Source organism: Zeugodacus cucurbitae, chromosome 4 (assembly GCF_028554725.1).
Source record: "Zeugodacus cucurbitae isolate PBARC_wt_2022May chromosome 4, idZeuCucr1.2, whole genome shotgun sequence".
Lineage (NCBI taxonomy): Eukaryota > Metazoa > Arthropoda > Insecta > Diptera > Tephritidae > Zeugodacus > Zeugodacus cucurbitae.
In genome coordinates, this window is record NC_071669.1 from 71,743,680 (window position 1) to 71,760,097 (window position 16,418).

Sequence of the window (16,418 nt, forward strand, 5' to 3'; positions counted from 1 at the left end):
TCTTGTTTTTTCTTAACATAAAATTCTTCGGGATTCCAAAATTTCAGGACTGTTGTACTTATCTCATCTTATACAGCGAATCTTGTTATGAAGAATATTCTTCTAAACTGCTTTATGAATTTAAATCAAAATATGGTACAGAACATTGTATCATCATCATAATAAAACTTGAACACATACATAAATTGTAACATACACGTGCCTTGAGCTATTTGGAGTATGTGAAGGAAGTTCAATAGCGTTGATTTACGAAAAGCTTTGAGTCAAACAACAACTGATAACCTCTGATAATGGCCGGTTATCCCCAATAGACGAAATCTATTTAATTACATTTATGTGTGTGTCAAATAATTATTTTATTCCTTTAAATCTCATAGGAAAAACAATAATTGCATTTTCTACAAAATTAATAAACTCCAAAAAATATAAAGCAAAAATTAATAATAAACAAAAACAAATATTGTGTACGTGCCTGTACATATTTATGTATGTATGTATATAAGCAGGTCAGTCGATAACTTAATCTACACGGGAGAATTTGAATTTTATAATATTTTCAAATTTTGTTCGCGATGGAATTTATGCGTGACAGAATTTGCACTCAAGCACTTATAGGGGGTTACAGGTTCCCATCCGCACCAAAGAAACAGCTGAAAGGAATAAAGCAAATTGAGTAAGTGTCTTAGCAACAAAGACAACCGGCAGCGGTAATCAGCTTTCACTCATTGAATACCAACCTTGACCGCAACGTGCGGCGCATTCCAGACGGAATTGATTGTGATAATTCTGGTTGTCGCTACCACAAACAGGATTGTACTCCATGGTGGAGGGGCAGGCCTGCAAACAGGCTAGATACCGCGGCGAAGGCACGGTGGTCGAAGAGGCGGGTGGAGCTGGAGTAGTGGTGGTGCTACCGGCGCCTATGTCAATTGACACAAAATTAGAAACGAGTTTTAATTTTTACTTTGAAATTACGAAATATTCGGTATATTATAAGGCTCACCTGGACGTTCAGGCAAAAATGGATTCCAAAAGATTGGACCCTGACGTTGCAGCTGTTGAGGACGCCCGCTCGCCAACACGCACATTTGCACTACATAAATACAAACAGAAAGCACATTTTGAATGTTTAAAATTAAGAACAAACACACTCAATGAACACATACCACAAATACACAATATAACTAGTTTAGAATTCATTTTGATTTTGTTTTTGTCTCTGCTTAATTTCGTAGGCAAATAAACACCACACGTTATTCCCCGGCAACCTTCTGCGACTAACTTACCGTAAATTGTATTTTCACTGCCGGTTTTATACGCCGCGTCATTGGGAAGATCAAGCAAAACCCCAAATCAACTCAAACATACATACATATATATTATATATACCACATACATAGTAAGTCCACATTATGTTCACATATTCGTGTTTACTTATCAATTTACTGGATTATTGAACACTTGGTTTGCCCCGTTGTTCTCAAGCCTGCTCTTGGCTAAGATAGTCATACCTATGTACTTACATAAATGCTTTCTCAGCTCTGCTACTACTCTCTTATACCAATATCAGTTCTATACTTAGAAACCCGAGAAGCTGAGATGAAAAAATCTGCACAAGCTTTGATATTCTATTCTAGTTATGAACTGTACGAGTAGACAGCAAGACAGCATCTTTCATTTCCTAGCTTTGTTTGACTAGCATGAAAAAATAGAACATCTACACGCCAAAAAAGCAGTTACTTGTATAAAATAAGATGTTCGGGTGACTAATAGAGCTTGAAGTTCATACTAGTTACGAAGAGAATTATAACTTGTTGATCTGCTGCAGGGTTCTCCCACACATACAAATACACACATATGTAAATACAATTTGGAGGCACTTTAGTAGGAGACAAATGCATATTTACAAGTTAGACGAACTAGACTTAGACTTAGCTTTTATATAAATTTAATTTAGATATTTTGTAAAAGAGAAAATCGTTCAATTATGCAGTTCTCTCACAAAATTGCTGAAAAATTTGTACTCATTCATAGAATTATTAAATTCACATTTTATTATTATAATAAACTCGCCTTGAACCAAAACCTTTCAAAGATATGAACTTGTTGAGAAGTAATTGATCGTGCTTACAAAAACATATTCATAATTTTTTTCAGTAGTTCGAAAGTTTTCGAAGAAAAAATACAAATATTAATTGTTTAACACGATATCAAAGTCATGTGTACTATATACATAAATACCATTATTATGATGGATTTCATCTATGTTCCAAAATAACAAAAAATATTAAGTATATAGTAAATGTATGGATGAATTGCATTATGGTTTTTATTAATTTTCAATGATAACCAATTTTATCACTTTTGGGGAGTGTACTTGCAGCTTTTATGTACATACATACATGCATACGTACATATGTATCTTCATAACAATACGGCAAACGTCATACAATAATTGCAAATGAATCAGCTCAGAAGGTACTTAACACCGTTGCTTTCTGGTTTTGAATATTTACAGTTAAACAGTATATAAACTAACACACATTTGCTCTGTACGCGAATTGAAAAAATCCCCAAGGTGTAAACTCGTTTTGTTTCCTGCTTAACAGCGAAAAGATTAATTGAAAAGGAATAACCTGATGAGTGTGAAAAAAAGAACATTTAGTTACACTAGAGACAAAGCTATTTCAATCACGATCGAATCTAAATAAAATTATTTCCTACCCTTCTTCATTGGTATGTAGTGTGAGGGCTCAAAAAGGTCCGATTCAAACTTTCAAATATAAGCAGATTACTTTAGTATTGTACTAAAGCTTTCAAAAATTCAAGATACTTTCATCATAAAGTTGGCGGAATCGCATCTAGCACATAACATATTAATCTTTTTATGTACGTATAATGGTTTTCGCAATTCGATTAATTCCATTCCACTTCAATTTATATTAATCAATATTGACTTTGAAAATTTCAGATAATAAGATAGCGATTCAACAAAAAATTCTGATTGTGTTAATTTCCCTGAACAAGTGCTTTGCAAGCAATTACGGGATTCCCCGCTTAAAATATGAAAACCACCTGTAAAACCTCCAAGTTACGCCACAAACGATAGGCCAACTAATCTAATCTACGAATGACTTTTGTGATTGATACCCAACGTCCGAAAAAGTCCGTATGTTTATAAGTGTTATCCGGCCATAAGGGCAACTATGGCGTTGACAACATAGTCTATTTCCACAACAGTCGAGTCTACGGAAATGGATTTTTAGCCGGCCAAGGACTCTTAATTCGCAGCATTTATTTAAACTATTTAGCGGATGTTTTCTGTGCTTACTACAACAACTATGATCTAGAGAATACACGAAATGATTTTTGAAGAAATAAAAAGGAAAAAATGAAAAATATTTGATCGAACGAAATGACACGATATTAAGCGTTATAAATCAATGATATATGACATATGAAATGCATTGTTTTTGTTCATTTATTTCAGCTTCACAAGTTGGATTTGTTTGTAAATAACCGTTAAACTACACAAAATAGCTTAAAATATAAATACATACAATAATTGAGTTGGTATTTTTCAACTATGATCAATATCACATATCAATTCATTGTTTTCACTTAAACAATATATGATTTTTGGTCAGTATCAGTAGATTTTCGTAAAAATAGGTTTGTGCGTATACTTCGCATTTGTCTAAAACTCGTAGCTCTATTGAATTCATTTAAAATAATAAAATATAAGATTCTGTTCGATTCTTATATTTACACAAGAGTTTGTCTTTAAACGAGATTTGTACTCTTAAAATGGGTTAAACCGTTAAAAAGCAATAGCCGCCGTCACTATATAAAGATCTAATGAGGTATAATTTAAGTAAATTAATCATAAAACCGTTTTACGTACAATCACAAGCAGTACTTCAGAACTTAGCAAATTTTCATTAAGATAACAGAAAGGTTTCAGGAACAAACTATTATGTATGCATGTCTTTCGAGTTTTGTAAAATTATCGTCTTTTTAAGATTGAACTCATTTAAACACGTTTGTCGTTATTCTTCTTGCTATTACTATTCTGCTTTGGCTTCGATTTTCCATTTGACGTTGTCGCTTGTTCTTGTTGTTGGGACTGATTTTCATCCAATTCTTGCACCGAGCGCTGCGATGTATGGCGCTGCTTGCGGGAGCCACTATTTTCACTTGTCGAATTGTTTGCACTGCTATTTGCTTGCTGCTTCTTCTTTGACAATTCGATGCTGTTGATTTGGCGTTGCTTGGGATCCGGTGAAACAAAGAAGCCACAAATTTTATCATCCCAAATTACCAGCTTCACATCGATGGTTGAGAACATTTGCAACTTCACTGGCGGAGTTTTCGAATTCCGTTCAGCAATGAGCACATAAGCAGGAGCATTTGAGGTGTCGACCAATACTTTTTGCATTTTATAATTAATGCTGATCGAATGTCCCGTTTCAATAGTGACCACATTCAATAGGTGTTGGTAAATCTCTGTTACAACGGCGCGCATGGTAATGTATTGTTTTTCTTTAATGTAGCGTTTAAAGAAAAGATTTATGGATTCATCGCCGGCATTTTTAGCATTGTACTTTTGGTCATTACAAATTTTGGCAAGCATATGCAGTTCGTCAGGTGTACGTTTGGGTGGCGAACAGTAGTCTAAGGCAGCAGCTAGGACCCTAAAGCAATTTTAAAATAATATAATTAATATTACATATTATTGATTTCATGTAGATAATCGGAATAACCGGATTCCCACACCATACCTGTGTACAAGAATATCCGGGTAGCGTCTTATGGGGCTTGTGAAATGTGTATAAATAGGTATAGAAAGAGCGTAATGCCACAGGTCGCTCTCGCCTGTTTTACCTTCACTACAGAAGTACCTTATAAAAAAAATAGAGCGAATGCCAATTAAAAACTATAAAACAAATATGTATATGAGAGAAAGGCACACTTACTTAGCGCGTGCCATAGGTTTCGTGAGTAACGCACTCAGACAAGCGTCCATTGCTTCGGGATCTTTTGCCTCACGACACAGTTTCTGCATACTGGCGTACACTGCCTTTGAGGTAGAGCAATCAAACTCCAGACCTAAACTGTTCAACCTTTCCCGTAAGTTCTTCATCGATTTCGAAAGTGGTGGACCATGATTACGTAATATAGATATATCTGGAAACCGATCGTATATGAACCGAGCCACTGACTGATTCGCCAACAACATGAATTCTTCAATTAGGAAGTTCGCTTCCTGTCGACTATCCAATTCATAGCTCAAAGCTTCACCGGTTTTGGGATCCAAATGAAACCGTATTTTAGGATTATTGATTGATAATGCACCACCATCATAGCGCTTCTGGCGCAATTCTTGAGCAATTGTATTTAAAATTGCGACACGTGGACATATATCTTGAACGGAGAAGCCGTTACAAATAGTGGGGAAATCGTCTGTGCCAAAATCTTCATTTGGATTGTCGATCACTTTCTGAGCATGTTCATAGGCTAACTGGACGCATGAATTAATAACTGTGCGTGTGAAACGCGGTTGACCAATGATTTCACCACGTTTATTTATTCGCCAAAACACGGAAAATGCAAATTTATCCTCGCCTGGCAGTAGGGAGCACTTAAAGCACAATGTTTGAGGCAGCATGTGAATAACTTCGTTCACCAAATATATGGAAGTAGCTCGTTCTTTAACGATATTATCCAATTCACTGTCTTCTTGTAGATAATGAGCCACATCGGAGATATGAACACCTATTTCATAGATGTCGTCGCCCACACTCTCCACAGAGACAGCATCGTCCAGATCACGGGCAGTCAGTGGATCAATTGTGAAAACGCATTTTTCGCGCAAATCTTCACGAAAACGTAAGTCAGTAGCACTTATCGGTGGATCCGGCTGCGCGTACATTTCATTGAAATGCTGTTCAAAAGGTTTTATATTCTTCAGTCCATTATGTAGTAGTATGGCTTTCAATTCAGCCTCCACATTACCAACTTTACCAACCGGTTGCAACAATTCACCAATGCAATGCCCATTGAGGTCCGTTTCAATGATTCTCACCAAATAAAGCAATCCACAGATATCGGCTTGATTTTCTGCTGTTATATGTGAGGTACATGCGCTTACTGGAATGTAAACCATCGGCACTCGCATATCGTGTGCTTTTAGTTTGTAATAACTGATCTCATCATTCAATTTTGTGGAATTTTTAAAAGAAATTGTACCGACAATTTCACGTAATGGCGTTTGCTTGACTATTGAAATTACGAAGGATTTCGGGCAATTATCTGGTACGACAACAGTGGAGGCATCCAGTTCATTGACATCAGCTTCGACGTCGGAATCGGGTGATTCGGTATCATCGAAGGGATCCTCGTCGTCAGCTACAAAAAGTATTAGATATAAATTTGTCATAATAATTTACGTATCACTTTATATTCAAAGTAATTAATATAATACAATGTAGATAAAATACCTAAGCAAAATGAGTTCTCTTTGCCGCCCGTTATTGACCCATTTTCGCCTTCTGATTTTTTTTCTTCCTTAGCTATTATGTCGGATGGTGAAGAGGTCGATGTATTGCCTAATCCCTTATTCATCACGAAAGCTCGCACTATGTCGCCTTCAAAGGCATAGCGCCTCGCTACTGGCAACAGAATTATTCCATCCCGTTCAGCACCTTCTCTATCCGTAGACATAGTAATAAATGATTGACGGTTGTTCTTACGATTAATTCGTATTTCTTCCTCAACTATACGTCCTATTCCAGCTTGTACTAACTTTTGCGCATAAGATTCCAGATCATCAAAAGTTCCTTTGAACTCCAACTCTTCCGCCTTTTTCTTTTGTTCTGGGCCGTAATATTCAGACACAATATTATTCAAATATTTGCAAAATGAATCTAACTCGCTTTTCTGATTTTTCGAGTCCTTGGATATCTTATTTTTACGCTTGTGTTGATTTCGTTTTCGACTGCCTTTTTGCGTACTAGCATTGTCATTTACAGTGGAAGCTGTATTATTTTGTGAGGTAGTTGTACTAGCATTCGAGACCTCAGATTCCTTCCTCTGTTTAGCAGTTGGCAATGCTTGAACATTTCTACTAGTGGTCGCAGTAATGTCATTAGATCCCAACGATGTTGCTGTTGTAAAAAGTTTTACTTGACGAAGCTTAGGATTACGATGTGCTAGTGATAGAACACGTTCCTTAAGTTGTGGATTTTTAATAGTTAATTGATTTAGCAACTCATGCAGTCCTTCAACTTGCTCTTGAAGATCACCAACTTTTTCTTGCAATTGCTTGCGTGAAGAGTACTGAGCCTGTACTGGGGCAGTTTTTAATGTTTGATTTTTTTCCTTTGCAGGAAGTTGCGCTATACTGTTATTTAGTGAATTTGTAATGTTAACTTGTAATGATTTCATGGTTTGTTTCGCTAACTTATCGTTAACTTGAGAAGCTTCTGGTGAATTCGTAACAGCGGCAGCATGATGTTCCAATTTGCTGCGATGGATTCCAAGTTTATCACGTAGATTTTTCGTTTTTTCCTGAAGATTGCAGATTTTTTTTGATAAACCTTGTTTTTTAACCGTTTTATTGCCGGAATTGACAGTAATCGTTTTCTCAGAATTGCAAGGTAACGGTATATTATCGTTTGCAACCTGTGGTACTACCGACTCCTCCGCCTTCTTGCTTTCGCTTGCTCCTTCATTGGATAAGTTCTCCTGTGAGGAGGAATCATCTTCCTGCTTGTCAATACTATCATTGGTAATGGTACCATTGTCATTCTGGGTGACTTTCTCTTTGTCCGTTACATTTTCTTCTTTTTCCTTCTGTGTTTCCACCTCTTCTGCACAATCCTTATCCATTCTGGTTTAATTCAATACACTTGCAATTTTTATTTAAATTTTACAGATTATATATTACTGTTTTCAAATAATGAAAAGAAATTCGTAGACTCGAAGTAAATTTACACTCTACATACGTTTCCAATGTTTTCGCCAAATGGACTTGTCTGCTTTTATTTTTCTTTTGAACTTTCTGACGTTTTAACAAGAATTGTGAAATGGAAGCTTTTTAATTGCAACGCCGTTCAAATAAGAAATATTTCGATCATGTTTGTAATAACTATCAGTGTGTAATATTTAGAGTTTTTATCAAGCTATATCAAGTTAATGTAATATATGTTTGCGTAACTTGTTCACGAATTATCTTTTTAAATTACTATATTTAATAACATATTATTTCAACAGCAGCAACTAAACTGTTTCCCTATAGATATCTGGACCATAACTGATCCATTTGAGTGTGTCACCGTTACAGGTTCATTAAATATCGCGATAATGACGATCTTACAAATATCAGGATAAATATTGAACGTGTATTTGTCGACTTTGAATTTAGCAGCACTTAAAAGTGAATGGTTACATATAAATGAGTTGGTGTTGTTTTTGAATATTAAAGAGAGTTTATGTTTAAAATAATGGAAAACGGCGCTGTATAACACAGAATTTACTTCTTTTTGAATATATCAAAATTGTATTTTGAACGTATTCATTGATACAGACAGATTTTATTCATGGTAAAATAGGGCAACACCTTTTATATGGGGTATGTTCAATTACTGTTTATTATTTTTCGCGCCAATTTCCATCATTTGACATAAACTGCCAACGGATGCACAGTAGTAATGTAATTTCCTAAATCTTTTCGGCTTTGTTTAACTCGTGCTAAAACTAACAAAATAAAATATACAAATGTAATTAAATTAATAATTGTGAATCGGGAAATTAGTCCGAAAGTGACCGTAAATACACCGTGGCTGACCTCTTTCTGGTTAGTAGCAAATGTCAATGCGATAGCAAAGTTTTTTAGTTTATATTTTTATTTGTATAAACTCGTATATTGATGTGTAATTAGATTCATCCTATCTTGCTTGCTGCTTTTTAAATTATTGCCTAAGTAAAAAGCTTTTAAATTGTATGCTTTGCTAAGTGTAAAAATGACTGCATTAAATCCAAAAGAAGTAAATGATTTAATTAGTGTTGCTGAAAGCGATAATGGATCTAGATTAGTTGCCGCTGATATCCAAAATGGTGATATATCTATTGTGAGTGATAGCACTTCTGAAAGCGTTTCTAAATTTATAGTAAAAGCCCCACGTCCAGACTCGAAACTAATTCTGCAAAATATGGAAGAAGTGTTAAATTCTGTAAAAAAGAAACATCGACAAAAACACAAAAGAAAAAGGGAGCAGAAAAAACTAGCACAAATGGAAGCAGCAGCTGTAGCTGTGGCAACCGCAGAACTAGAAAAGGTGGAGGAACATGAAGAACCAAAGTTTGTCAAGAAATCAAAAGATAAACATTCGAATAAAGCTAAAAAAGAACGTGGCGACCGTGTAAAAACAAAACCATTACAAGAGAAGACGGTTCAGGAAAACGGACAAAGTGTTTCTCCCGATTGCGCTCAAAAGAAAAGATCTTTGGACAGTAAAAGTCCATTGAAGAATGCTTCCATGAATGGAGATATATTGCGTCACTTCCAACGAACTCCAAAGAAAAATCAACAGACTGCCGATGAAATAGGAAACATATCGGAATCTAAAGTGGTTGCAAATGAAACATCAACTGGCCTAAATCAGCAAAAAACAATGAATGCTTTTGAGGTTATGATGAACGCTAGAAATAAAGCGATCGGTTCAAATACACCTGGAAAAGAGACGTCACCGACAACAAGTCAAGAATCAACAGTTAATACCAAACGTAAGCTAATTCTTCAAGAATGGGCCGACAAGAAAGGAGGCACAAAACGTAAATTGGATGAAGAAGCACGCGCTGCATATGTTGATCACCAATTGGAGAATCGTGCGAAGCGGTGAGTTTGTATTTAAAAAATATACCTGTGCACATTAATGAATTAATTCTATTGTCTATTAAGGTTCAAACAAATGCTTGTGAATGGTGTTTCGCCTAAACAGGATAGTAGTTCCACAAACCGAACAGCAAGTGATAAAAGAAAAACAAAAAAAGCCGATTCGACGGTTACTGTATCGAAACAGAACAAAGAAAAACCAAAATGTCGGAAGCGAACAATAGTGCGTCCTGATTCGAGTGATTCTGTTGATGGAAATATAGAAATTGTAAAGGCGGACTCGGACACAGAAGACTTTTTATCCAAACTTAGTTCCCCGACAAAAAAACGAGATAGCCTTTTGGGATATTTTCCAAGAAAAGAGTCGCCTACAGAAATCGCTGCCAAAACTTCAAAAGAGTCACCGAAAGAAATTGATACTACAATCTCAAAAGAGTCATTAGCAAAAGATAAAGTTGACTATAAAACTGAAACTCCAAAATCACGTCGGCGAAATAGGAAAATTAGTACCGAACTAATTGCTTCAACTACTACACCAGTGAAAGAAAGCAGCGCTGTGGCAGTACTACCAAATGTGGGAGATTTGGGAATCGAAAACACACCTAGTGGTAGACCGAAGCGTTCTTGTGCGGGAAAAGCTCGTTATGATTATGACTTAGAACAGAGTCCGAGTAAATTGTCTTCTACGAAAAAAGGTGTTTTGGCTTCGAGAAAAGATGAAACATCTATAGATGTAGAAATAATCAATTTGGACGATAGTAATATGTCAACGCCCGAAAAAATGTCCAAGAAATTGGCGCCACTTTTCGTACGTTCAATACCAAAACCTAGCCCCGATCCGGTTGCATTAAAGGCGAAGCACGATTTTCTGATGTCGGGTGTGCCTGAGAAAATGCGTTTAGAAATGGAAAAGCAAAAGCAGTATGAACAAAATTATGAAGAAGTGCTGGACTATTTTCCTCGTATTTGTCATGTTCAACAATTAAGTGCTGATGAAATGTTATTTTTACAAAATAAAGTACATTACACTATGAAACTAAACATAAATGAAGACGATTTAGAGCTGAGCAGAAGTGTCGAAGTGGAAAAAGTGAGAAATTCAAAAACAGATAAGCGAAAATCTCGGAGCAATACAGGCAGCACAAAACGATTAATAGTTAATAAACAAATAGCATCTCCATTTGAAGCTTTGTTGCCAACACTTGAAAATAAACGGTCTATAATAAAATTGTGGAAGTCCCAATTTGATCGCTTTCCCACATTTAAATGCTATAATCAAATGCGCGAAAAATATCGATTTTTTAGTGCTCTAGACTCCGCACAGGATATGGAACAGGTGAGCGAGTCGTTTGTGGTAACTCGTCGAACGCAACGCCAACGTAATTTGGAACCAACAGGTGCTACTTCAGATCAAGATGAGGTGAAACCGCCCCCGACTGCACCAAATGGTGAACTCTTATTCACTGAGAAATACAAACCAATGCTGGTGGAACAGGTGCTGGTAAATCTCGTGCCTGTAACCCAATTGCGTGACTTCCTTTCTACTTGGGCCAATGGCAATGGTGGAAGTGCGCGAAATTCGCAATCCATTGATGATTCATTCGATGTATCGAATGACTCAAATTGCAGTCTCAGCAATGTAAACGGCAATGCTGTGGTGCTTCTGGGTCCGGTATCAAGTGGCAAAACGAATGCCGTTTACGCCCTGGCGAATGATATGAATTTCAATGTGCTTGAAATAAATGCTGGCATGAAGCGAACAGGGAAACGTTTGATACAAGAACTGCAGGTTAGAAATGTCTATATAATATAACTGAATAACAATTTATTATTTGTTTTTGGTAATAACAATGTTTCTCGTGTCATCAATTTGTAGGAAGCAACGCAATCACACCAAATTCGTAAAGACTCGACGCCCACACAAAGTTCGAGTAAAGCGCAAAAGAACTTACTCCGCATGTCGCTGAATGGCAAAAAGTTAATGAAACAAAATTCTCAGAGCCACTTGGACGGTGATAGTAGTGTCAGTTGCAATGGTGATATGAATCAAAATTCGCGGAAATGTCTCATACTTATCGAAGATGCGGACGTAGTATTCGATCAATTAGACAGTGGTTTCACCGATGCCATTTACACATTGGCAGCCTGCTCAAAGCGACCTGTAATTGTCATGGCAACGAATCCCAATTGCCAGCACCTCCAACGGCTAATGAATCAGAATATAATATATTTTACGCCGCCAAACGCTCTGAACATTTCCCGCTTCATGGCTGTTCTATCATTGATAGAAAATTGTCCAATTAACTTGGACGACTTAGTCTCTTTATATTTGTATAATGGAAAAGATCTGAGAAGAACGCTGTTGGAACTGCAGTTCTTCATACAAAGCGGTGGTGATCGTACGAACATGGTATCATCAACTACTCCGACACGTCAGCACACACCACAAAAGGGTGAGGGCGCTAATCGTGATTTAGGTTTCTATGCATCGCCCACAAAACGCAGTCTTTCAGTTGAAGACACCGCGCAGCAGTCACAGGAACCTGATGAACAACTCAGTAAAGATCGCTTGAATGTGAAAGGGGGCAGTAAAGAAAATCCCACCAACGATGTATACGTTCATCGTTCATTGTTTGAATTTTTCACTGTCAACCAGAATGAAAAATGGCGTATACCGTTTCCCGTTGACTTCAGTTTACTGCGGGTAAACTTAACGGATGTTTTTCAGTGCTCTCAGCTCTTGCAAACACCTGAGGGCAGTGCAGGTGAGAAAACCGCCAAAGTCAGTGATAAGGATGGTGACAGAAATGGTGTAACCAAACGCAGAACACGCACACCAAAGCGAAATGCGCTGAACAATTCCTCAGCCAATGCTGAAGTCAAACATCAACAGGAATCTAAAACACCGCTTGAACGCATGTGTGACTTTTATGAAAGCATTTCTATCGGCGCATTACTGGGCACGCACAATGCGGACATGTCGTTTGGTAATAGCGGAAGGGATGGCCTCGGATCAATTACAGGCGGAAGTGCCGATTTAAGTGTCGACCGCTTACTGCCCCATCTCTCCGAGGATATTGCACATGAGATTGTTGAGCAAGCGATACAAGTGAATTTGGCGGCGAAGCCCTGTCCCTACAATCTCTTCGATACGCCGAGAGAACGGTGAGTGTTCTAAATACAATAACAATATGTAAATATGTGTGAAATATTACAATTTGATCTACTTCCTATTCAGGCTTTCCCTGTGCGACTACATGAACAACACTGCAATCAGTTCTCGTAGTCAGCGCACACGTGCCTTGGACGTAGAACCGACATTGCGTGCCATATGCCGCAGCGAGAAACAACGCGCCACGCTTGAGCGGCGCTCAACGCGCTTCTATCACTACCTGAGGCATAGCGCAATTAATGTTTCCAACTTTTCAACGAAACCCTTCGATAACGCCTGCACAATCTTGTCAGATGCGATTCCAGCGGACGAAGTGGAACAGCTTTAACGTGTTGAAGACTGACGAGGAAGCTTAGTTTAAAATTTTCAAATGTCAATTGTATTGCATAGAATTTTACTAATCTCGGTATTTAGAAAAATGTTGCTTTTGCGTTATGAACAAATTGTAATGACGCACTAGAGGAAGTATAATATAGTATGTATCTATAATGGGGCAGCAACAAAAAATAGCATAAATATTATTATTATAATTAAGTGTATTTGAATGTGCATTTATTGGCATTTTACACTTATTAACTACAATAAATTAATTTATATTTTGTAACGTAAACTATATTTAATGTTATTATGTATATAAGTACGAATTCAAACAATAACAACAACAACATTTTTTATAATGTAAGTGAAGTTAATAAATTACAATTTTTTTTTAATTTACACTCTACTCGAATTTAATAACTTCACACATTTGCAGATCGCCATATAGGCATGCTACTTGCGATCCAACCATCCATGTTGCGATGCGCAATGTATGAGTGAACTCAGTTTAATCACAGTTGGGCTAATTCTTCTAAATTTAACGCTTTTGTCGTTTTTTTTTTTTATTCAAAAGCAGAAGAAAAATTTAATTCGTTTCTTTTCCGATTGGCAACAATTTGGTTGCGGTTGTTTCTCATTTAGACCATTCGCTGTAGCTGTTGGTTGGGTGTTGAGTATTTTCGCGCACTGAAAAATAGAAAATAAAATTAAGTATGAAATTAGAAACAAAATTCGAATGTATTTTCCTTATCATGCATTACTTATCGTTTCGTTTTATGTACATTTGCACGCTAATGATTCAGTCTTAAACTCTGGGAACTATGCTTGTACACACATACATTGTATTCTAATGAATTTCCAATCTCTGGCTGTATTCACACATTTACTACTCTTAATTTTTGTTAAATATTTAACTGCTAACTGGCCTCAGCTGTAGTTTGGGATGATATTATTAGCATGTCAAAGTTTTCAAAAAACAAAAATGTTTGCGCAAACTCATCAGTAATAAGAATTGTCTAAAATTTAATATTTGTTTTTGGTTGTTGATAATAGCAAAAGTCCAGTGAATTTAACAGGCGGGTGTTATACCCATTTAAAGCACTCTTTTAAATACCAACAACAACAGCGAACCGCGACAGTTGTATAGCTTGTTGTGTAATAGGTTATTTGTATTTTGGTACACATATTCAAATTGGAAATGAAAATGCAAAAAAAAATGCTTCACATAACACAGTATTGATAAAGTTTAGTATCTATGTAAATATGTACATACTGGAGCCACTACAAATGTTACAGTGAAGGACCGATAGATAATAAGTTCAACACTGTCTGCCCACATACATACATATGTACATATGAACACATATAGATATGTATATATTTGCATAATAGTACAAGAAAACTGTCGCTAGTCTACACTGTTGCAGGTAAAGTTTAATTACCGTTATGTCCGTGTCTCAGTTGCGCAAACATTCACCTCTCTGGGGGAATTTCCGCAAATTAGCTATAGGTATATGTGTATGTATGTGAGTCTATGAGTGTGCATCTGTCTTCAGATAAGTGAATACATGAATTCGATTTTAATTGCCTTACCTCTGCTCTGATCACGCCGATTTTGTACGACTTCATTTCCTTAATGGCATCCGTGGAATGACCGACTTCATTGAAGGCTTTTGTGGCGTCTCTACCCGCATACTCGAGTATGGATTCTTCACCACCGGGATGCTAAAAATAATTAGTATACAAATTTAGATTTAGCATGGCATTTTGAGAAATACTTATACATATATGTATATGTATGTATGTTAATTTTTGTGTGACTTAATTGTTGATTTATAGCCAATTTCCTCGATTGCAATAAAAATGGATTATATTTATATAAGAAAGTACCAACCAAACTGAAGATATAATTTATGATGAAATTTATTCAACATCCGGTGTTTTGGAAATGTCATATTTGTTCTTGAGCTACCTTTTTATGTGGATTCAATTGAAAACCATATAAACTATGAGGTTTCCTGAACACTTTTTAGTGTAGCATATTGAGATGAACTACAACTTCTCTAATTTAATAACTTTAAAAGCATTACTTAAACGATCCTTTTAATTACTTCTATATTGAGATATTTTTTATAAATCTAAAATAAAAAAAATTAAATTTATGTTTTTAAAATTATTTCGAAAATAATTTATGTTATTTTTGAGAGTGTGCCTTTCGAAGCTGCCGAAGGAATATCGATACAATTAGTTTCTAGTAACCAGTAACTAGTTTCCGTAAAAGTTCTTCAATAATTTTTCGCGTTAGATTCAAGTTTACATTTATACTCAAACTGTTTTAGTTTCACTTTTGAGAAATTTTTCAAAATCTTGTGTTTTCATACTTCTTTTATGAACTCCGTCATGTCGTAGACGCTGTCTTTAATAATAATCCACACGGGCTTGCCATCGCGTCCGTTGTTCTGTGCCACCTCACAAACACTGTATTCCTGCGACATGTTTATTAAGCTAACACCAACAATAACGGTAAAAACAATAACTGTAACTGTGTTCAAATACGAAAGGCAATTCCTCAAGTGTGGAACGTCTTGACGCAGCAGTCTGCTCACATCAACTGATATCGAACCTATTTGAATGTAAATCTTTTATTCAGAAGTTCCGCTACTCCCAATCAATGCCAATAAATTAATATGTATATTTACATACATACATATATACATACAAACAAATATATACATACATAGATATTTCTGCATTTCGAAGTGATAATGAAGTGTTCTCGTATATGGGTATTCGCTTAACTTATCATCGAAGCCTTTTCATTTCATATTCATATTTCGATTGTTATAGACTGGCTCATATTCACATATCATATGCATATAGATATGTATGTATATATACAGATTTCCATGTATGTATGTGGGCGTATTTTTGTTATTTTAACTTGTTTTTGTGTGAATACCAACTTACTTATTTAATCACACGTGAGTTCATAAGTAATTTACCGTTATGTTGTAATACTCGTATCTACGTTTT

General features: G+C 36.1%; 4 protein-coding genes and 1 long non-coding RNA gene across 8 annotated transcripts; 2 read left to right on the top strand and 3 right to left on the bottom strand.

Moving 5' to 3' along the window:
* Window positions 1–330: 330 nt before the first annotated feature.
* LOC105212284 (uncharacterized) lies at window positions 331–1,322 on the bottom strand. Its single transcript, XM_011184178.3, has 4 exons — window positions 1,167–1,322; window positions 1,004–1,093; window positions 738–920; window positions 331–650 (listed from the first exon to the last, which is right to left on the bottom strand). Exons 1-4 carry the CDS (start codon window positions 1,198–1,200, stop codon window positions 610–612), a joined length of 348 nt encoding a protein of 115 aa, XP_011182480.2. The 5' UTR covers window positions 1,201–1,322; the 3' UTR covers window positions 331–609.
* Window positions 1,323–1,479: 157 nt separating this feature from the next.
* Window positions 1,480–4,151, top strand: LOC128921567 (uncharacterized). Its single transcript, XR_008471003.1, has 2 exons — window positions 1,480–2,889; window positions 2,972–4,151. It is a non-coding gene; the product is annotated as an uncharacterized LOC128921567 (long non-coding RNA).
* Window positions 3,464–8,078, bottom strand: LOC105212294 (DIS3-like exonuclease 2). The gene is made up of 4 exons (XM_011184189.3): window positions 6,501–8,078; window positions 4,977–6,408; window positions 4,782–4,901; window positions 3,464–4,694 (listed from the first exon to the last, which is right to left on the bottom strand). Exons 1-4 carry the CDS (start codon window positions 7,888–7,890, stop codon window positions 4,034–4,036), a joined length of 3,603 nt encoding a protein of 1,200 aa, XP_011182491.2. The 5' UTR covers window positions 7,891–8,078; the 3' UTR covers window positions 3,464–4,033.
* A 578-nt stretch (window positions 8,079–8,656) lies between these two features.
* Window positions 8,657–13,778, top strand: LOC105212249 (enhanced level of genomic instability 1). Of its 4 annotated transcripts, none has more exons than XM_029040278.2 (5): window positions 8,657–9,117; window positions 9,172–9,898; window positions 9,962–11,684; window positions 11,772–13,060; window positions 13,134–13,778. In XM_029040278.2, exons 1-5 carry the CDS (start codon window positions 9,024–9,026, stop codon window positions 13,393–13,395), a joined length of 4,095 nt encoding a protein of 1,364 aa, XP_028896111.2. In that variant the 5' UTR covers window positions 8,657–9,023; the 3' UTR covers window positions 13,396–13,778. The 4 variants fall into 4 exon arrangements, with proteins under 4 accessions (XP_028896111.2, XP_028896116.2, XP_028896105.2 ...); XM_029040283.2 differs by having other exon boundaries at window positions 8,657–8,857; XM_029040272.2 differs by having other exon boundaries at window positions 8,658–8,857; window positions 8,942–9,898.
* LOC105212260 (cytochrome b5) lies at window positions 13,584–16,015 on the bottom strand. The gene is made up of 3 exons (XM_011184130.3): window positions 15,767–16,015; window positions 14,979–15,110; window positions 13,584–14,072 (listed from the first exon to the last, which is right to left on the bottom strand). Exons 1-3 carry the CDS (start codon window positions 15,878–15,880, stop codon window positions 13,953–13,955), a joined length of 366 nt encoding a protein of 121 aa, XP_011182432.2. The 5' UTR covers window positions 15,881–16,015; the 3' UTR covers window positions 13,584–13,952.
* Between the last annotated feature and the right edge of the window lie 403 nt (window positions 16,016–16,418).